This window comes from Acinonyx jubatus, chromosome A3 (genome assembly GCF_027475565.1).
Source record: "Acinonyx jubatus isolate Ajub_Pintada_27869175 chromosome A3, VMU_Ajub_asm_v1.0, whole genome shotgun sequence".
NCBI lineage: Eukaryota > Metazoa > Chordata > Mammalia > Carnivora > Felidae > Acinonyx > Acinonyx jubatus.
In genome coordinates, this window is record NC_069388.1 from 114268635 (window position 1) to 114291769 (window position 23135).

Below are 23135 nucleotides of genomic sequence, written 5' to 3' on the forward strand. Positions count from 1 at the left end.
ATTGTGACCTGAGCTGAAATCAAGAGTCAGACACTTAACGGATTGAGCCACCTACACACCCCAAGAAATATTTTTTTTGTAACAGAATATTTTTTTTAGAATAAAATCAGAGTCAGTGGTATGCACACTCTTAAGATTCTAAATATTACCAAAATTGCTTGTCTACACCTACAGTGTAGTGTAGTGTTGTTATTCTCAGCAGAGACATAGTTACGTCCAGACCAGAATCACCTATGGGACGTTTTCCTCTCTCCTCATCCTCTCCCTACACATCTTCCCTCTATCAGGTGACATGTGAGAATCAGAATCTCCAGGGCATTTGAAACTCTAATCCTCTTCACTTCTTCGTATACAGAATGAGGATATTAATACCTTTTTCATAGGATTGTTGTGATAAATAAGATGATGCATGTTTATAGGGCTTTACACATAGTAAGCTTTCATTGTTAGCCATTATAACATTATTGTTACAAATAGCAATTAAATTTATAATTTATACCCCTACCAAGGATGTATCTGTCTCATTGACCCTCATCATTGTTGAGCATGATCATTTTAACATTTGTTTTATGTTCTTTTATTTTTTTTTTGCTTCCAATTTTTACTTAAATTCTAGTTAGTTAACACAGAGTGTAATATTGGCTTTAGGAGTAGAATTTAGCAATTCATCACTTACATAGAACATTTATTTGAAATTAATTTAAATGAGTTTAAGCTATCTACATTACTAAAAATTATTTTTGAATATTTTCTAATTCAATAAGTGGAAAGCAGTATTTTAGTAATTTAATTTGCTTCCCTCTGAATACTGTTAGGGTTGAACTTCTGTCAGATATTTATTAACCATTTGTATTTCTGCATGTGAGTGTGTGGGGGAGGGTATAGTGAGGGAAGGAGCAAAATCAGGATCTATGTATTTTACAGGGGCCTTTGTTTTGTACTTATTTTCCTTTTTGGTGAGGGGAGGGGACTGTGTTGCTTGTTTTTTTATAGTAAGTATATTACTCTTAGTCTGATCATATCTTATTCCTATTGAACTAGTTTTGTCTCCCTATGGTCAGTCTATATTTCTAAAGGTTTCCAAGCCATCTGGTTGATTATCCATTTTAGAATCATGCCAGAGAGCACTGTTAAGCTTACAAGTCTAATAATGTCCCTAAACTCCATTCCTTTTTCCCATTAAAAATAATCTGAAAATATTTGCCAATCTCCTATCTTTGGCACAATGTGAAATCTCCATGATTTGCCCAGAGATTCCAGGAGGTGGTAGAGATTGTCTGTAGCACCTTCTGTCTGGGCTCGAACATGGATGAGGGGAGTGAATACAAACAGCATTAAATAGAAAGAGATTACTCGGTCAGTCAGTGAGTCCAGGACAGGGTGAGAGGGAGGCTGACACCTGGCTCCAGTGTCATCTCTGGGCCCTGTTTCTCTGCTTGTTCTCCATGTTTCCCTCCTAACTGGGAGCTTACCTTGTTTTTCTGTTCCTGAGTTCTTGCCATGGGAATCTAATTTATGCTTTACTGGCTCTCAGACTGGCCATGTATCTGGCACCCTCCACCTTTGTAAGCATAAGGACTCAAAGTTCAGGCCTCTACTGCTGGCTTCTCTGATATTAGCCAATGGTCTGCCAGGATCTGCATGCCGAAGCTCCCACAGCCACTTTTTCCTGAGGCAGCTGCTTCATCCCCTCTTGTCACTGCCTACTCAGCCCTGAAAACAACCACCCCTGTGGCTGTGTCTGGATTCCAGATCTTTTCTTCTGCCCACAAAACTCTTGTTCTCCCTCATAGAGATCGTACAGACTTACCCCAAATCTCAATACTCAGACTTCTCCGTGGCTGGACCCAAATTTTGTCCAGCATTTCCTCTATTTATTATAATGATAATACATTATTATTTATGGTGATATAAATAATACTTACTGAACACATACCATATGCTAGGCATTGTGCCAAGTGGCTCAGAAGCTTTCTCTCACGGCATCTTCAAGGCAAGCGCATAACGTTGATTCTATTACTGTCCTCACATCACAGACAAGGAAAGCGGAGCTTAGAGAAGTTGAATAGCATGGTTGAGATCACCCTGGTGGTAGTAGGTGTTGGAGCTGTGAGTTGATTTCAGGTCAGCCTGATGTCTAAGCCAGGATCTAAACTCCAAGATGATAGGGCACCGTCTGGGATTCCCCATCTGGCCTCCTCTTCCTAATCTAGTTTAAAGCCCCTTTTATAAACCCTCATCTCCTACCACATACCTCTATAGCAAGGATAACTCAAACAGGAGGAAGCTTTGGCTGCCATTTCGTTCTGCTGGAGTGACATTGGGTTTTCTCTTCCCTGATCCTGCTTGTAATTCCTGCATGACTTTGGGGGAGCTAGGCTAGGTCACTCTTCCTCAGTGCTCCCCTTGCAGGACAGGGGCCCCATGAGCCAAATGTGTGTTTTTCTTTTTGGCGTTACACTCTCCTGTTTGCTCTGGGAGTGGATTGCCTTCAACTCCCTTCTAGTTTCCTTCTTGCTTTTGCCAGCAGACTGCATCACATTCTAGAGCTTCTCTCTGTTGGTCTTATATCTGCTCCACTTATATCCACTCCAGAGAGTAAGGATCTCAATGTTTTTAATCTTTGGGGTCTCCCCACCAATGAGCAACCTACAAACATGCTTTCCTCAAGCCTTTTCATATCAAGGGTGAGTCAGGCTTATTGTGGATATAATTGTTGTGGATATAATTGCTACTTACCTTGGACAGGAAGACTGCACAGATCTACAAACGTGGGAAGTGGGAAGGCCACGGATGGATCTTCTAGTATGTGTGAGTTCTTTCCTCCCCTCTACCAGTTGCAGGATCTGGAACCTGAGTATCTACCCCAGAGGACCCTACTGTACCTGAAAAAGTAACTTTTGTATCTGGTTGTATTCCTCTTTCATATTCTGACTGCAGCAACTTCTCAGTAGTGACAGATTTAATAGTCACGGTTTTCACTATTTGTAGGTGATTCCAAATTCCATGATATGTAATCAATGGTCATTTTGCTGAGATACGAATTTTAAAGTCTCATGCTATTAGGCTGGGTGTGGTCCTCAGTCACTTGGTGAATGATTTGTTGTTTTCTGCCTGTTGTGGCAATGCATTTTAGAGAAGTAATGATATGCTTCAGCAGTATTTATGGATGTGGGTATTCCAGAAGTCTCTGGAATGCATTCTGTACAAAAAACAGAGTGGGGGGGAGGTTTATCTTGGATGCAAGGGCGGGGGTGGCGGGGGGGTGGAAGTAATGTACCTCCTTCCCACCCACTGATAATCTATTGGTGAATGTGAACAATTAGCAGGGAATTGAGTTCACCTTCCTACAACACCTTTTCTGCTCATTGCAAGAACCTCTCTAGAAGTCAGTCTACTCTATACACAGTTATAGGCAATATAAGTAGTAGTATCCAATTAGGTCATGTTTTCTTCACGTGCTCCAAATATTTCTAATGCTCAGTCCTAACTGCTTCTCTTGGGTTAGATTGATAAAGGGCATGCACATTATCCTGACAAGAATGGAAACCTCTGGTTAGCATTTGGAAATATTCAGGGAAGTAAGGAAATGTTTTCATTTTCCACCCAGGGGCTTAATATCGTGTAGATGCTGCCTGAGTACAAACTACTTGTACTGAGTATACCTTTTTAGTCAGCAGGCTAGAAGGTTTAGTTTATCATATACCATCGTGTCCTGATGTTGCTCAAGCTCCCCAGTGACAGCAAGACCTAGGAGGTTTGGAAGAGATAGACTCTCACTTGCAGAGAAGGAGCCCATTATCTTGGAAGTCACTCCTGGAGTCATTGCTGAGAGCAATTTCTCAGAGTTTATGCTCAAACCTTAGAAGTCTCCTCCTGCCACTATGATTGAAGGGACAAGGGATGGAGCCCAGCCGTCTTGGTTGGCAAATACCATCAGTCATGATGAGCCACTAATCCTGATGAGGTTCCTGATAAGACTCTGCAGTGATGACAGATGAGGCCACGTACAGCAGTTAACGCAGTCATTTGTAATCATTACTTTTTGGCCATTCAATAACCATCCCGTGAAATTATTTTCTGAATTTCCCAGGGTGGTGAAAGGAGCTGAGTTTACCTCTCATTTTTTTTTTTTTTTGAAGCATCTTAGCAGTTATAAATGCTTGAATGGAACTTTCTATGGCTCCATCAGATCCAACTTCAAGATGCTTATTCACTTGAATTACCTGCTTTGTGTGGTGATGACAGTGTTGAACATACCTGCTGTTTTCCTGACTGCCTGCAGAGTGAACCCCGGGATTCTTCTGTGGCTAACATCTCTGTTAGGACATTTGAGATGTCCTTGGGGCAAGGTGCAGAGTGGTGGCATTCTCTGTTGCTTCTCACAATGTAGCTCTGGCCACATCTCTTGGCCCAGAGCTTCCTTCCCCCACAATGCCATGGTCATGGATATACTGCAGATAGCCAACAGTTGTGCAGAGATACCAAACTGTTAACTCCTTAGCACTCAGGGAGGCTGAGTCAGAGTAGGAGTGGCTGAAGCCCTTGGACCACTTGCCTCAACTACAAGTATCCTGTGTACCCCAGTGGGCCGTATAACATCATTTTCTCTTTGTGTCATGATGTGTAAAAAGGTTAGGAAGCATTGACTCAACCATTTGGATTTTCATTTTCCTCCTCTGTAAGTTGGGATTTTTTTTTTATTATTATCTTACAAGACCATAGTGAGGATCAAAGGCTTGAATGCATGTGAAGGGGCTTTAAGAGATGCCATACATTTGTTGAGTGTATCACTGGCCACAGAGCGATAGGACTCTTTCTCCTAGTTTATCCTTATTGGCTGTCCTTTTGAGGTTAGGATAGAATTCCACCTATTTTTAAATCTCTCCCAAGTCATGAAGTCAATGTACCACATCTATTATTTAGGCTCAAGCACTGACATAATACATTTTCTAAAAAAAAGTTTTTAATGTTCATTTATTTTTGAGAGACAGACAGACAGAGTGTGAACAGGGGGTGGGAAGGGACAGAGAGAGAGAGGGAGACACAGAACTTGAAGCAGGCTCCAGGCTCTGTGCTAGAGTCAGACACTCAACCGAGCCACCCACGGTGCCCCTGACATAACACATTTTCTATAGTCTTTGGTTCTTGTGACTTCTTTAAAGCATCTGCCAGAGCAGAAGTTCTTCACCCCTCTGCCCAGTGATGCTGAGGTACACAGCAGTGTGCCTGCCTCCCCTGGTCTCTCTGCATTTATATCCCAGCTGCTCTCAAGTCTGCTGAGGCCAAGGCCTCTGCTTCCTGATAAAAACTAACCTTTACTCCCTGCGAACCTGTGTTGACTTTGCCATTGGGCCGAGAGCATCTCAAGTTTCCTTGGTTTTAGCATTTGTGCCCCAAGGTGTTAGCTGCCTGGTGTTGCCCACCCCCGCCTCCCCCACCATCAAGTGGTTCTGGAGAATGCCTTTTCTTAGTCCTGAAGAGATCTCATGGGTGGAGAGAAAATCTCTCCTGCCCTTCTCAACAGACCTTAAGCCAAATGCTGTAAGTGTGAAAACCAAGTGACAGAACCATGCACCATAAAGTGTCAACACTGGATTTCTGGGTGCTGGAGGTAGGAGTCGTGCTTATTTTCTTCTTCAGAAGTTCCTGACTTTTTTGGATTTTCTATAGTGAAACTGAAAGTGTATTTTAAAATATATTTCTAATAGATGCACTCAAGATGTGCTTCATGAAGGCAAATAGCAGCTCCGACATTCCTTCACACTTGCTGGCTCCAAATTACTGCCTCTGCTTTCAGAGCCAGGCGGTTTGGAGGGGGTGGAAACCAGGAGGGAGGGGGTAGAGGCAGCCGTGTGGGCCATTGAATTTCCTCTTTTCAGACATTTCTCTCGCAGCTAATTCCAGGGTGCTCATCTGTATGGTGGCGGCATGACTTTCATGTTTTCCCCAAGGTGTTTTATGGCCTTTTTACAGTGGTACTTTGAATAACTTTCTCTCGGTAACTTCCAAATGGTGAAAAATATCAGATGATTTCCCTTCTCCCTCTGCACTCTCCTTCTCTTTGTTTCTGCACACTCCTCATTGTTAGTCTCTTTACCATCTCTTCCCTTCCCTTCCTCTCTCTCCTTTTCTTTCTCTTCCTTCTGCCCGCCCCCCCCACCCCCCACTTCTCTCTTCACCTAATATTTAAAGCAAAATAAAATATGGCGGTGAGAAAGAAAGGCTTTGGTTGTGTCGGCCTGGGCCTTGGTGAGGGGAAAGCAAATATGGATTTATCATCAGGAGCTAGATGGCGGGAAGAGTATTCCAGGGGCAGTTTCATCCCTTCACTTTTCCAGAAGGGAATTTAGTTTTCAGACCCATAACAACCTGATGTGTCTTCATCTGACTTCGTCCTTAAGGCCAGGGTAGAATTGCCTGCCTGAACTGGGGCCCTAAAGTGGATGAGCAGAGTTAACCAGTTAAAGGGAGTGGGACAGGGAGGGAGGGCACACAGGGAAGGGGTCTATTGGAACCCACGTCCATCTCAGTCCAGAGTACTGGCTCCTTTTTGGCCACCAAGAGGGGTGAGGTGTTACTGAGGACCCCTGCTGTGGGGACCAGTGAGCAATGCCACAGCGCAACTCAGAACCTCTTGGCGACGATGTTGATTGCCCTGGAGAACAGGAACAGTGAGTGGCACACAGAAGAGAGATTGGTCAGATCACAGATACCTGCAGCATTCTCCTAACTGAAGGCAAGGCTTCCTTCAGGTCACCCAGGAAGGTCATCTAGAAGTATATACTTTTAGTCAGGGCAGCTAGCTCTCCACGGCCTGAAGCTCAGCCGGCACTGTTTCCATGGAGACCACCACCAGGCCTGATGCCTTCCCCATAGATGGGGCCTTGGCCTGACCAGGGGAGGGTTGCATAGGGTGCAATTTGTCAGAGGCCTGGCAGTCTGAGGGAGGACGTGCTGAGGAGGAAACCCCAGGGGAATAGACCTGCAGAATTTAAGCACACAGACATACACCAAAGGGAAGGGCTGGGTTCTGGTGTCTGGATTCCAGGCCTTCTCCCTCCAGGAAGCTTGGCTTATGGGCTGAGTGTCATAGAAAAGGCAAAAGGATGACCAATAGGACAGAGTAGTCTTACCAATGGGGTATAGCCTGTCTGTGGCAGTCCAGGTGACCTTCCTGGGTGACCTGAAGGAAGCCTTGCCTTCAGTTAGGAGAATGCTGCAGGTATCTGTGATCTGACCAATCTCTCTTCTGTGTGCCACTCACTGTTCCTGTTCTCCAGGGCAATCAACATCGTCGCCAAGAGGTTCTGAGTTGCGCTGTGGCATTGCTCACTGGTCCCCACAGCAGGGGTCCTCAGTAACACCTCACCCCTCTTGGTGGCCAAAAAGGAGCCAGTACTCTGGACTGAGACGGACGTGGGTTCCAATAGACCCCTTCCCTGTGTGCCCTGCCTCCCTGTCCCACTCCCTTTAACTGGTTAACTCTGCTCATCCACTTTAGGGCCCCAGCTGAGGCACCGGTTTCTCCGGCAATCCTTCCCTGCCTTAAAGCTGAAATCTAGTCTCTCTTTTATACTTTTTCAAAGGGCCATGTGTCTTTCCTTCATAACACATATCAATGTTGAGGCATTACAAGGACTTGTGAGGTAACTTCCAAATGGTTGGACTGCTGTCTGCTACGCTACCACACTCTAAGCTCCTCAGCCTGTGAGCTCTAAGAGGGTAATGTCTAATTCTGCTCACTAAAGCATCCTATCTGCCAAGGGCAGAGTTTGGCACATAGAAAATGCTCAATAAATATTCATTTATTGAATTAATCTTAATTCCATTCTTTTTCACTCCAGGACCTTGGGCAAGTTACTTAACTTCTGTGAGTGTCATATCCCTCATTAGAAATGGGGATAATAATCCCCCATTCAGAAAATTGTACAATTTACATGGGACAGTGATTGTAAAGCAGCCAGTATGGGGCTAGCATGCGTAATAGGCACATATGCGGAGTATTGGTTTTTTCCTTAGTTTCTTTTTTCGTCCCCTAATACCGTAGAGAACAGAAGTTTAAAGGTTTAAAGAACAAAAATACATGTCCCCCTATTTCTTTTCCCCTCCTTCTTTCTTTATTACCTTCTTCTGCAGTTCGACGAGGCACAGAATGAAGGCTCCAAAGATCAGATTCTTGATTTTTCACTAGTGAGATGACCCTGGGTAAAGCATTGGCTCTTCCTTTGTTTCAGCTTCCCCATATGTGTTATGGGAAGATGTAGACAAATGGTCCTTAGAGCCCTTCCCAACTCTCACCCTGGGTTTCTGCATAGGGGTCAAGGGTAACACTGACCATAGCTGTTCACAGTGTAAGATGAAGGAAGCAAAAAGCAAAAAGAGCAACCTCGGAACAGGGAGGAGAAAATTAGGCTATTGGCCTATCTATTTTAATACAAGCTGAGTTTATTTTAGTAATGCAGGTGAAGAATGTTTTAAAATGCATCATCATGACAATGCCCCTTGGTAACAGCCCAAGGATTTCTAGTGTATCTTTCTTCAAAAGAGCCCGAGGGCTTTGTATATACTGCCTCATTAATTCTCAGAACATCCCTAAAGTTGGATGGAAAAGCATGATGAGTTCTGTTTTATATGCAGGGAAACAAAGCTTCAAAAAGGTTAAGTAGCTTACCCAAGGTCGCACAGTAACATCACTGTTCCCAGGAACCTGGGTCTCTGTTTAGCACACCAGGCTGTTCAGGCATTCTTCTTCCATTCTCTGGAAAGGAGTCCAGCCATGGGTGAAAGGTCTTTGTTCTGAGAAATGTTTTTGAAGTGTGATTTCCTGGAGGATAGACTCTTTCCTGAAATAGGAGGGTGACAAGTAGATAAAGAGAGATTGAAAGGACTAGAAGTTAGTAGAAGTAGAAAGTGCTCTGCCCCTCTCCTTCTGCCATCCCAAGCATCCTTTCCCTGGACCAGCCAAGGCCCATCTCAAGGGCCAAGCATCAGACCTGGTGGTGGTTGCCATGGAAACAGTGCACGTTCAGCTTGAGGCCCTGGAGAGCTGGCTGCCCTGACTGAAGGTGTGTGTTTCTAGGTCACCTTCCTAGTTGACCTGAAGGGAATCTGTCATCCTCAGGAGAATGCTGCAGGCAACTGTGATCCGATCAGTCTTTCTGCTGTGTTTAACTCAATGTTGCTGTTCTCCAGAGAAGTCAGCATCATCATCTCCAGGAGGTCTGTGTTGGAGAGTGGCATTGCTGGTTAGTACATATATCAGGGTCCTCAGTCATGGGTTCTGTCATGATACTAGCTATGTGACCTTGCACAGGACAGATATGTTTTCTGGGCCTGAATCTTCTCATCTACAAAAAGGGTTAACTCACAGGACTATTGTCAGGTAATCCTGACAGCAGTCATGATGAATGACTTTTGGGATGAATGACTCCCCAAAGCATCAGTGAGTCAAAAGCTCTTGGTGATTGTGTAAGTAATATCCACTCTTCTGGGCTAGAGCTCACCTCTTCTTGTGAAAGTGGGCCATGCCCTTTCCAGAGGTTACTCTGGGAACTATCCCTCCCCATCTTGACACATCAGGTCAAGAGAAAACCCAGTTGTTGATAGTTTGTAGCTTCTTGTTCAACTTAGCCAGAAACTACTGGGCCCACTGGTGGATGGTTGTCCCTACAAGCACTGCCTTATGCCGTAACGTCTTTCATTGATGGACTTGGTTTTCCAGGCTGCCTGGTCTTTGTGTCACTTGCAGTACATTAATTATTTACCTTCTGGTAAAGCTCTCTGAGATCACAAGATGAAAGTCCTAGTGTCAGTTTAAAGTCTTCCTTTTGATTATTATTCTACTCAGTGTATTTTGAGCAAAGAAAATAGGCTTGAGATCACAATGCAGTAAATTTCATAAAGAGTGGAGTGCAAGAAACCCACAGAAATGGACCTGGATCAGAGAGTCATGTTGCCCTGTCAGGGTGTGTGTGCGTGTGTGTGTGTGAGTGAAGAATCAGGCCACCTGGATAATGATACCCTATCTGTTGCTCTTAGGGATTAGTATAAATGCTAATTGGCTTTCTCTGCTACTGAAAGCCAATGAGTCCACCCTGGACAGATAGGTAGGATCAATGACTAAGTATACCTGGAACAGGGATGGCAGGACAAGAGAAGGCATTACAGATCTCACAATCCAGTCATGAGCTTGGGACACTGAGGTCATCTCTAGATAGGTCAAAATGTAGCAGCTTAGAACACAAATTCTGAAGGGGCAGCATCACATATCACAATGCCTCCATTATCTTGCTTTGGCCATGAATTATGAGTCACTGGTGGCCTACCTACACATGGTATCCCAACTGATTGGGAGCTACCTGGGGTCTATGTCCCTGATTTGTCCCTGACCTTGACCCTAGGAAGAATGTCTTGCATGAGATAAAACAGCAGCCCCTGTGAGAAGCTTCCCCTAATTTCTTCTAAATCTGTGAGTTTGAAATCTGTGAGTGAAATTAACATACTTTATCTTCTATTGTCATGAACAACCAAGGTAGTTTGAACAACATTTGGTAAGTGACCCCAACACCACCATCCTAAGTAGCAGTAAGTCTTGGTGGTCAAGGAGGAAGGAGGGCCCAGGTGATTTTTGTGTTGGTCCACTCTGAATCCCAGCTCAACTACTTTGATGGGCCTCAAGCTCAGAGAAGATGGGGAACCTAGGAGAGGGAGGGATTTGGTTTGGACCTTTGAGGAAAGGCAGGATTTAGGAAAGCAGTAGTTGAGGAAGGATGTACTAGGCAGAGATCAGTTTAGACAAAAGTTTGAAGACATGTGTACTAGAGACTGTAGAATGCAAAAGGATTCTGAGTGGGAAATAAGGCTAAGAAAAAGTATAGGCAGAAGCATGAAGGCTTCAACTTTACACATTTTAACCATTTTTGCAGAAACCTCTTTGTGATTCCCTTTCTGGTGTGGGTCTGGTATACCCTGTAGGTAACCGTCTCCTCAAGGGCAGGAACTGGGCTGATGATTTCCTTTGGATTCCCTCAATATTCCTTAATGCCAGCTTCTCCTGAATGACAGACGTGGTTCACCGCTGAATGAACTCAGCAGCTATACACGAATCCTTTTGGGGTTGGGGAGAAACAAAACACATATGTTGAAACTATGACTTTCAATAGGACAAGAGAATATTATGGGAGATAATTTTTGCTTCAGGACTTGAGCTGCAAAGAAAGAGTGCAAACCTTCCTGGCAGAGTGGAAGTGGGGCTTGGAGAAAGCGAGGTGGAGTGAGGGCCGCTTAGCTCCATTCACATTCCGCCCCTGACACTAATAGCCCCTCTCTGAATGAGCCAGCTGGAAGGAGATGTGAAAGCAAAATATGGAGAATCAACTATGTGTGAACTGGAGAAGACCTCAGCTAGCAGCTGGTTCAACCCCCTCATTTTCTAGGCCCAGAGAAGGTGTGGGAGGTCTGTGTGTGTAGGACAAAGGACACATCTGCACATCTCTCTCTTTTCTCTGAAAATCGCATCTCTGTTTTTTAGAACTGCCTGTTACAACTCCAGCCTCACCGCTGACTCTAGGAGCAGTGTAAATTCACTGGGAAGGTTCTTTGGCTGAGCAGGTGTGGGCTCAGCCTGCTGAATATGAAAAGCATACCCTTGGGCTGCCGGTCCCAGTCAGGGAGGCCTGCCCAGGGCCTGGCCTGGCTACGCCTGCTCACCACCACCATTTGACATTAGGACCACTATTTATTTGACCACATTAAACTTTGCTTTGTGTGACACAAAATCATTGTAAAAGAATGCATTATTAAGTGTGTTTTCAAATAAGGGAGGAAAACTAGCAGGCTGTCACTGATTGTTTTTATTGTCGGAAGGAAAATAAATAAGTAAAACGTGTATGAGGCAAGGCAGGAATAGTTCCAAGGAGTGTTCAGAACAGAAGCATTTTTACATTTTATTGACATAGGTTTGTAAAACATGTTTGCTAGTGAACCCAGGGCATTTATGTAAATAACCATCACACACAAACAGCTCTTTATTATTTACACTGAGGCAAGTATGATATATTTATTATATAATGTACATTGGCTTAGGAATAAATGGACACACAGTGAGACAGTGTAAAATAAAGACTGGAAATGAAGATACTGGCAATTGATGGAAACTGGAGTATTAGAGATTATGGACAGTTTGCAGAGTTAATAATTAACTGGTGAATAGTACAGAAACAGCTCTCGGGGAGCACTTTTAATTTCTGGACATTGTATTTGAGATCCCTGGACATATGAAAGGCACCAAGACTCCCCTTCATTTTGGATTCTGAAGCAGAGATAGAAGCATAAAACTTCAAGAGTGGCATAACTGGTATTTGAAGAGTAGATCACGCACACCTTAGCTCATCTGGCCCTTACAAAACCCTGAGGGTTGGTAGAACATACATTATTCTTGATCTTATCATTTTCGGAGCATTGAGGTTTCTCAGAGTATGTGATTAGCATGAAGTCCTATAGCTAATAAGTGCCAGAGTTAATTTCCTCGAGGGCTCTACTTTCATTCATTTGACAAATATTTACTGAATGCGTACTATGTGGCAGGCATGGGGATGTATCAGTGACTAGTATAGAAGATACGCAATAAACAAGTGAATGTAAATGTAGGAAATAATAAATGCGCATGAAGGGGATAGCAAATGGTTTACAGGGAGTGCCATTTCTGGCAGGATGATCAGGAAGATCTTTCTGAGAAGGTGGCATTTAGGCAGAGACCTGGATGGAGAGAAGGAATGGCCATGTGCATTTGGGAAAGAGGAGCTTTCCAGGCTGAGGGAAACAACAGTGCAAAGGCCCTGTGGTAGGAGTTTGCTTGGTGAGTTTGAGAGATGACAAGGAGGCCTGTTAGAACTGGAGCTCCACAGGCAAGGGAAAAATGGCTGGAAATGAGTCTGAGAGAGAGCCAGGGGCTAGATCACATGGGGCCATCAAGGGCTAGGCATGGCAAGAAATGTGAAAAACATTTCAGGGCTGAAAAGACAAACTTCTGTGTGGAAAATAGCCTGAAAGTGAATAGTAGTAGAAGCAGGAGGCCTGCTCTGGGCGTATAGAGTAATCCAGGTGAGAGACAGTGGGAGAGAAATGGAAGGAGTAAAATTCAGGTAAAGCCAGCAAGATTTGTTGATGAATTGCTTGGGGGGGGTGGGTGGGAAAGAAAGAAGTCAAGGATTCCTCCTGGTTTGGGCCCAACCAACCAGAAGACTTTTGTCCCCTCTCTGAAATCAGGAACACCTGGGTTTAAGTGGTAGGCTATCAAGTGTTTAGTGTTTTGTGTTTTTTTTAAGTTTATATTTTTTTGAGTGTGTGTGTGGTGTGTGTGTGTATGTGAGAGGGAGGGAGGGAGGGAGGGAGAGAGAGAGAGAGAGAGAGAGAGAGAGAGAGAGAGAGAGAACGAGAACACACGAGCAGGGGAGGGGCAGAGAGAAAAGGAGAGAGACAGAATCTCAAGCAGGCTCCATGCTGTCAGCACAGAGACTGACATACGGCTCAATCCCATGAACCATGTCATCATGACCTGAGCCCAAATCAAGAATCAAACGCTTAACCAACTGAGCCACTCAGGTGCCCCTAGTTTTCACATGTTAAGTTTGAGATACTTATCAGGCAATAAAATGAAGATTTCAAACTGGCAGTTGGATACATATTCTGCTGTTTAGGGAAGTTCAGCCAGGAGATATAAATTTAGTGGAATTAGTATATAGGTGGTATTTAAAGGTATAAAACTGGGTGAGATCAGTGTGAGAGTGAGTTTAGGTGGAGAAGAGGAAATATCCAATCTCCCCAACTTTCAACAACTGTCTAAAATTAAAACAAAGATAACCCCATCCCCCGACCACCAGAGATTAAAAAAAAAAAAAAAGCTGGGCATATTTACATGTCAGGCAAGGAGAAATTCACTGACTAGTTCTCTAAGGAAGAAAAGTCACAGTTTTTAAAGCTTTAGGAATAGGGTTCCGTGGTGGTGATGCTAAGTTGGTGGTTGGTTAAAATAGATTCCTTGTTCATTGGTCAGGAGTCTTCAGTGAGGTCCAGGAAGGGTCTAGTGTCTTGGGGTCACTTGAAATTCATGGTCATTGATCACTGTCAGCTGTTTAAAACCACTGTGATGAAATTCAATATTCAGCCATGAAATCTCCTAGGCATTTGCCACTGGAAAGTTGAGAATGGATGGCTGTGTGGGGTGTTTCGTTTTGTTTTGTTTTATACAGCCTGGAAAATGGGGAAGATCTGGCAAAGAACAGTAAAGAGGATCCGCCACTGGATTAGGAGGTGAGGACTGTGGCAGCCAAGGACCATGTGGTCACCAGGATGCGAGGAATCCAAGAAGTAGGGAGAAGTCGGTGGGCTCACGTGCTTCTGAAAGACATAGTAAGACTGAGGCGTAGTAAGAGAAGGAGTAAGACTGTCCACTGTATCAGCAACTTGGGTTGCCAGTGACCTTGACCTGGGATAGTGAAGACAATTTTGATTTTATTAAGTTAAGGAGAAAAGGGGAAGGAGAAAGTGGAGACAGGAGCACAGACAAATCTTTTAAGAGATGTAGCTGTAAAGGAGAACAGAGTAGGAGGACAATGGCTGAGGAAGAATGTGGTGGTCAAGACAGTTTTTTTCTCTTTTCTTTAAACATGCTGTATGTTTGCTACGGATGAGATTAACTTGCTAGAGGAGGAAATTGTTGAAGGCAGGAGAAAGGGGGACAACCAGTAATGCCCTCAGTCCAGAGTGCATTTGTGTGCTTTTTGCTCTGCAGGTGGTCTCGGCCATCACTTCTTCCCTGCACTTGTTAGATGCAGAAGTGCTTTCTTCTGTATATTCTAAATGATACATAGTCTGTGAACTTTGACTAGAATTCACGTCTATCTCAGTGCTTCGGATTTTGGCAAGCAACTTGGTTTAGGTGGGCTGTGTTTCCTTGGTCTTTACTTTTTCAGATGCCCATCCTTTTGGTTGACCCCCACATGCAGCAAATCACTCACTACCTGTCTCCCTCTGGGGACCATATGAAGCCAGCCTCCTGGCAGAAATTCTGGGAGTTCCTGTAAGGGCAGGATACATATTTCTGCTTTTTCTCCAGTATTCATCTTTGAAGATGCCCAATAATTTATTGGAATTTTTGGATAGAAAACACTTTATGCTTTTTGGGGGGATGACCCACAGTGATGCCCATGACTCCTAACTGGGCCATGACTCAGCCCTCAGAGTCCAATCTTTTGAATGATTTCAGATATTTTTTATCCATCATTATTTAACCTGGCCCTCATCCATATAAAAGTCATCTGCTATTCAGTGCCCACACACAGATTTGTAAGTGCTTCCTGAAGTCTAGTGCCATCCACTTGGTGCTTCTGGTCCAGGAAGAAGTTAGTACCATTCCCAAACTATGTCGTTAAGAAAAATGACTTCACTTGGAAGCTGGGACGTATTGCTTAGGCTTGATCTTCCTACTGCTTCAAAACTACTTAAAGTTTGAGCTGTGTTGATAGACCTAGAGATACAAATTTTTATTCACATGGAAGTCATTGCAAGGGTTTGGTTGTCAGTCTTCTCAGATCCCTCACACAGTGGCCCTGCTCTGGAGCATGCTCTGTGGTGACCCCTGGCCTTAGCCATTGCACTCTGGGGGCCTGAAGCCCAATAGAGAGCTGTAGAACCCCTTGCACTGGTTTGTGGGGGTCCATAAGGATGGTGGAAGAAGCATGGGTTGTAGAATTAGGCTAACTTGGTCTGTTGACTGTGGTCTTCTGCCTACTGGCCATGTGGCCACAGTCCAGGTGTCTTATTTCTTTCAGCCTCAATTTCCCTGGCTGTAAAATGAGGACCAATGAGGGGCGCCTGGGTGGCTCAGTCGGTTAAGCGTCCGACTTTGGCTCAGGTCATGATCTCATGGTCTGTGAGTTCGAGCCCCGCGTCGGGCTCTGAGCTGACAGCTCAGAGCCTGGAGCCTGTTTCAGATTCTGTGTCTCCCTCTCTCTGACCCTCCCCTGTTCATGCTCTGTCTCTCTCTGTCTCAAAAATAAATCAACGTTAAAAAAAATTTAAAAAACAAAAATGAGGACCAATGATACTATTCACAAGGTTGTTGTCGGAAGTGAATGTAATCACTCATATCACTCATTTAAAGTGCTTAGCATAGTGTCTGGTCCATATGTGCTCGATTCATATTATTAATTTTTTTAAAAAACTGTAATAAACCTCAGTCCTTCCCCCAAGTATACCTGTGGTTTGGGGCATGATGTCTCTTAGCTCCGTTGTCCATCTATAAAACAGAGCTGACATGAGTGTGACATGAGATGGCTTCCTTTTGAAACTTATTAGCAGAGCTCCTGACCCCTTTCAGCGCACATTCCCCAAGCCATTTGTAGAAATGTTACCAGAAAGATGTATCTGGGCACCAACCAATTCAATTCTGATTTCTTTAGATCAGACATAGGAGTAAAGTAAAAAACCCTTTCTTGGTACTCAGAAGCCAGCACTTCCAACTCAAATCTTTGGTGGTGTTGGTTTTTGTTTGTTTGGCTTTTTTTTTGTTTTAAGCACTCTCCAGACCTAGCATGGACCCTAACATGGGGCTTGAACTCATGACTGTGAGATCAAGACCTGAACTGAGACCAAGAGTCAGACACTTAACCCACTAAGCCACCCAGGTGCCCTCCATCTTAAATCTTTGGAAGGCAGAGATAAGGATGTTTCTTTCAGGAGGGTGACTGTAGAATGCCCATCCTTTTTCTAGCTACAAGGCCACATGCTCCCATGGTCAGCTTTACCTAAGTACAGCACCAGCAGATAAAACAGTGGAGGGGCCTGGAAACAAAAGACTGCCGTGTTCACCCAGGATGGTAATTTCCTTAAAGCGCGTGAAGAGGGGTTGATACTAACAAGAGGTTGGAGGCAGGAGAATACGGCCCAGTGGAACCGCTTCTGGAGGTGATTTGGAAGAAACAACAAAGCAGACAGACTGGAAAAAGCTTTCTGTGCTGCTTCCTGTTCCTCTTTCTCTTCTTCCTCATCTTTCTCTTCACCAAGTCTCTCCAGCTGGCTTAAGAATTATGTTTGAGTAGCAAACCAGCTCACTCATGGTGGAGCATGGCCTTTTGATACAGGCAAACCTGGGTTCAGCTCCTGATTCCATCATTTGCCCCTCTGAGCCTCAGTTGTTGCAGCTGTAAAATGGGGGTGATCCTGCTTATCTCTGAGAGTCAACTGCAAATATCACGTGGGATTATGTGGGTTGAGTCCAGCATAAGTGCCTGGCTCATGGAAGATGCAGAAAAAAACCCTAGTCCACCTCCTTCCCTCTTTCCCTCACTCAGGCTTGCTCACATCTATCTCTGAAACAGAGCTGTTCCTTCTTTAACAGAAGAAGCTTTGCCTACCATAAAACATTAGCAAATAGTGATTGACTTGGGGTTTTTCTGGGAAGAACTGCATAAGAGCATGTAACATGTGTTCATTTGATTTGTAGGTATATTATAATTACTTTTCACCACACAAAACCCACTCGAGGTACAGTTAAGCAAAGGAATAATGCTGCTTTTGTTCCTTTTCTCTCAACCCTTCTTTCTCTCATGCAAACAAGAACATTAATCCTTTGTGGCTCCCTGGACTGGTGACTGTGGGAAAACCCATCACCTAGCTCTTTTTTTTTTTTTGGTCCCTGAAAATAACATAATTGTCATAATCTCATAACTTCTGAGTGCAATTTCAACCCTCTCATTGATAAGGCAATAATAACCCAAGCAAACAACTTTAGATGAACTAACAAGTCTGAACATAGAGTGGAGGCATTATCTAGATGAAATGAATTGAAGTTCTCTACGAAGTTGTACAAATTCTTATAGGCAGAATAGACTTTGAATAGAGCTATTAGACCAGGCCATTAAGTAGCCTGGCTTCAAGTTAGTCTCCCAGAGATGTTTGGTTACAAGATTCAGACTTCTTAGATTTGGCTGCCTGGGTAGAAAATGTGCACTGAGGTGCTTGGGGTCAATTCAATCTACTAGTGGCTTGGTCTTTTTTCCCTGGTATTCCAGTGGAAGACAAGAAAGCCTCTTACACACTTCTCCTATAAGCCATATGAGTGACAGCTAGAAAACACACCTTAAGCACATGGGTCAGTATTCTCTCTGTTTTTATGTTCAGGTCACAGCTCCTCGGAGTCACCGACAAGCGTGCCTTCTCATCCTCCTGATCCTTTTGTATGGAATCTGACCTGGATAATGAAAGATTCCTTCCCTTTCCTGTCTCATCGCAGTCGATACGGTAAGTATATATTTTATAGTCGATGTGTAATCACCATCTCATAATTAAGGAAGCTGTGAGTTTTAGTATCCACTGGCACACATTCCAGCCAGGCCTGGCATCTCCAGACCAACAGGTGCATTCTTTATCCTAGATAAAGCCCATGGCTTTGTTGCTGCCATATCCCAACCTCCCAGCCTTTGTGGCATATAGTGTTCCTGACACCCCTGCCCAATCATTAGATGCCACACTTATTTGCATTTTGACTGTGGTTTCTAGACATAGGGCTCTAACTCATGAGTGTTTCTAGCAGTGGTGACCTCTTGAGAAAGAATTGTTGTTATGAAGGTCACAGGTCTTCTGGGGCCCCTCAGGACATTCTGGGGCCCCTGACATTTGGGCAACTCCTTAAAGTTTCCCAGACATGCTCCTAGATACTAGTTCAACTCATGTGACTCTGCACCCACTTCAGAAGTAAGGAGGCCAGGTCCCGTTCCATTTTCACAGATGTAGAAACTGAGCTTAATAAGATTGTGCAGAGTGGACTCTAACTACAAAGCCAGAATTCTTCCCTTACATTCCCTTTTCCTCCCAGGGGGGCCACCTACTCAGCCTGCTACATCCTGTCTTAGGAGGCCATATATGTATGGTATAGGATTCTTCATTCTTTCTCTGTGCTAACAGCTAACATTCTAATAGTTCATAGGAGCTGGGCCTCTGCAGAGGGAAGAGCAGGTTTGGAAAAGAGCTGATGTATTTTCAGGTGGACATTTTTTCTTCTCTTGAACTTCTCTAGAGTGAACCCCATTAGAGCAAGCACTAAGCTGCATTTGTTCCCCACTTTATTATATCACATAGAACATACTCATAAAGGCTTGTGCATGATGAATGAATACAAAAGGCTTCTGGGGATGGAACTTACTCATGAGGTCTGCTTCAATTAAGTATTTATGAACCTGGTATAGCAGTGAGTTCTAGATTCCCTTCTGGGCATATTTACTCATCCTGATACTCGGTCTCTGCCATTGGACCTGAGCTTTTTAAAATGCACCTAACAGAGATCTTCCACTCACTGCTATCCCTCATGCATAAACGCAGTTAGTCTTGGTTCATATTAACTGTACCTTTCATTTCAAACTTAAAAAAATAAATGCATCAAAAACCCTAGGGCAGTTCTAGGATTATACTCTGCTGGGATGTTTCCTGCTGCTTCTAAGCCTCCCTAGTGGGAGAGGAAGATCAGTAGTTGTCAGAAGATTCCAGATAAGAATTACTTCTTGATTTTATTTAAGCCAGACATTGACTGTCATTTTGTGATAAGGGCAAGTGTCTATAAATAATTGAAATCTGGTCCTTTGTATCGTTATTGCTTTGTAACCAGATTTGTGATCCAACCGGTCTTTGGATAACATTTTGAATTTGCTCTCAAAGTCATTCAGTATCTCTGCAGGATGACAACTTTTATAAAATGCAGAATGTCCAAAAAAGGCATTCTACCTCCTGCATGACACAGAGGGCATTGCCTTTGTTCTCTGTAGAGCATCCAGAAAGAGGTTGCAGGTTGAAAGGAGAAAGCCACTGGAGTTTATTAAGCTGCTCCCTACCACTGCTTGGCCCTGATACACCTACTTCCTTCAGGCCTCACCCTTATCTATAAAATGAGGTAGAAAGACATGCTGCCTTGGGGCAAAAGAGTAGATCAGGAGCATTCTCAAGAGCCTTTTCGAACTCTCCTTATGGCCTAGTATCCTCATGAATTGCCTTCTTCTAGGCAAAAGAGAGGACCCAAACCATTGGCCAGACATTGCCCAAATGCTGGATGGAGATGCCAAAGGCAGTGCCATTATTGCTATTGATTACAGGGCGGGAAGAACTGATTCTTGATTGGTGGCTCCTTGACTGAGTCCAGTGGTAATTTCAGAGCCTTTTACCTTACTATATTTAATTCAGCCACAACCTACCTGCCTCCACTATCACCTCTATGTACCTGGTCCAGTGCCAGATGGGCAGAGGGGATACAAGTACAAAAATAAGTAAGACTTATTCCTGCTATCTCAAGGCTTATAGGCCAGAGAAATAATTCCAGAGGCAGCTAGGCTTATTGCTACAGCAAGCATCTCTGGGGGGCTGATCCTGGAGCACAGATGTTGAAGACTCATCCGAAACCCATTACAGAGCAAACTGAAGGCCAAGACTCCTGTCCCCTGAAGGATGTTTGTGGGGGCCCAGCCCACATGTCTGTATGAACCAGAGAGGCCAACAGACTCATTGGTGATAAATCTGTACCTTTCAACTGCCGTGAAAGACATTTTAAGAAATGTTAACAACTTCATTAATTTTAAGGCCTCAAACTTGGGCAGAGAAATTTGACTGGAAAATTGCCGCCTGAAGGGATAGTTCTTCAGACAGTGAGAAGTAACCAAGTCTCAGCAAGTTATTGTGGGCGTTTGAGTGGCGGAGTCCCATGCCTGCATTCTGGGGATGAGGCAGAAGGGGATATTCTGGAGGGGGCGGTGCACAAAGGGCCAACAAGAGGGGCCAGCAACAACCTATCCACAGGCATCATGACAGACAGCAGCAGGCCGGCCCTCTCAGGCAGGCTGTCCGGTCCTGAATTGAATGTGGCTTTCTTTTTACCAGTGTTTTATGAGAAGAGACGAGGTGGAGAGAGGCTAACAAGATTTACTCACCCCCAGCCTGTAATTATCTGCTTGAGGAAAAAGTTTGACCTACCTTTTTGAAGTCTTCCCATATTTCTTCTAATTTACATTGGGCCTTTTATGTCGTGTAAAATATATTTTCTTCAGTGGCATTTGGTATCTGATTCCAGCTCTTTCTCGCTTCTTGTCTTGAAGGACTGCAGCCCGCTTGTGTCATCATTGACAAGCAGAGAACTACGCATTCCTCCCCCAAGGCTTGGAAGGGGGGAGGCATCTAAAGAAATACCTTTTTTTCCCCTTTTATCATCACCTCTTATGCCTTAAGATTATTTATAGGCTTGGCTAGAGGACTGGGCTCTTGTTATCCACCCAGATAAAAATCTGTTCCAACTGGTAGCTCCAGGTGCTAAGAGACAGAGGGCACTGGGAGCTATCATCATGTTGAGTTCTAGAGCCACAGAAGCAGATGGTGTCCTGCCCACTTTAGCTCATGTTTGCCCACGCTGGGTGTGGGAAGAATCAGATCAACATGTAAAATGTAATATAATCAAAGGTTCTGCCCCAGATGAGGAGGAGAAAGAGAATTCCTGTTTATTGAAGAACAAAAATGTTGATACTTTGCAGAACTCTTTCACACCCTTTTTCTCACTTAAGCTTGTTATGAAATTATTTTATATCCCATGTAAATTGAGGGCCAAAGAAGTTTATTAACATGGTCCCATCATGGAGCAGAACAGCAGTTAGAAAAGCTTGAACCCAGATTGTCTGACTCCAAGTTGAGTGCTCTTTCTACTACAACACAAAGTGAATTCACAGATGAAGTCTTCCCTCCACGGAGAAGGCTCTTACTTCCTGGTGTTGGGACTGAATGACTAGTCTGTTACCCAAGAGCTAGGCAGCTATAAAACCAAGACTTGATGTCCCCAAATTGAGACTATTCCAGGCAAGCCAGCTAGTTCATCTCTTCCCAAACAAGGGGCACCTTGGGCAGTCTTGTGTGCCCTACCATAGACTGTGGTCTCTCTTAAGGGTTGAATTGTGTTCCCCCAAAAGAAATATTGAAGTCCTAACCCCTAGTGCCTGTGAATTTGGCCGTATTTGGAAGTAGTGTTTTTGCAGAGATCATCAACTTGGGTCCATACTGCATTAGAGTAGGCCTTAATCCAATATAACCAGTGTCCTTTTGAGAAAACAGAGACGCAGACACAGACACACAGGATGGACACCATGTAATGAGGGAGGCAGAGATTACAGTGATGTATCTATAAGCCAAGGAATGCCAAGGATTGGCACCAACCACCAAAACCCGAGAAAAAGGCATGGAACAGATTTTCCCTTAGAGCTGTCAGAGAGAGAATAGCCCTGACAATGCCTTGATTTTGGACTCCTGGTCTCCAGAACTGTGAAAGAATCAATTACTGTTATTTTAAGCCCCCAGTTTGCTGTACTTTGTTATGACAGCCCTAATAAAGTGATACAGTTCTTTGTCCCTCCACTCCTCCAATGTCTAGAACATTGACTCCTGGAAGAGAAAGATTCCCCTTAATGCCCAACATCAGGCTACAACAAAGCCATTGTTAGACTTTAAATAAAAGTTCTATTAAAACTTTTTATGCTTTCAAGCCCATTGGGACCCATCCAATTTGAGGTCTGGTGCTATTGGAAAGAAAGAAAAATTAGACTTTTTAATTACTTTCCCTACTGCCACTACAGGGGCCACTACTGCGGTCCTGTTAATGTATCAATTTCTTTGATTGAAAAGACTGGGTAAATTAAACATATCTCTTTCTCGAAAAAAAAAAAATCAACCTACCACAGAATTGAAAATGGAAAACAAAAAAGCCCACAAATGCCTTACGGGATTTGCTTCATAGTTCAGGCAGGAAGTCAGTTTGATCACATTTCTGAAATTACATATTTAATGTGGCTGGACGTGATCAGCTATTCCACCCTCAAGTGCCTGGTGTCAGTGAAAAGCAGCTCCCAGTTCCCTTGTGGACCACTGTCAGGGCTGAAAGCTTTCTTCCCCGTTCCTCTGCCCTGACAGGCCAGGACTTCTTGTGTTCTCTTTCAACCCTGCTCCATTGAACTGGGAAGTCAAGTTCATTCCTAGTCCATGCTCTTGTATTTTAATCTGTAACATGGTAAGTATAAGCCCTGTGAATGCATTCACCAAAAAAGACTGAGTCCCAA

General features: G+C 43.9%; 1 protein-coding gene across 1 annotated transcript in view; it reads left to right on the forward strand.

Moving 5' to 3' along the window:
* Positions 1-23135, forward strand: part of ALK (ALK receptor tyrosine kinase) — a 671492-nt gene that overhangs the window by 179007 nt on the left and 469350 nt on the right. The window contains exon 2 of the mRNA XM_027033475.2: positions 18184-18303. Coding sequence (XP_026889276.1) covers positions 18184-18303 — 120 coding nt within the window. The remainder of the gene's footprint in view (positions 1-18183; positions 18304-23135) is intronic.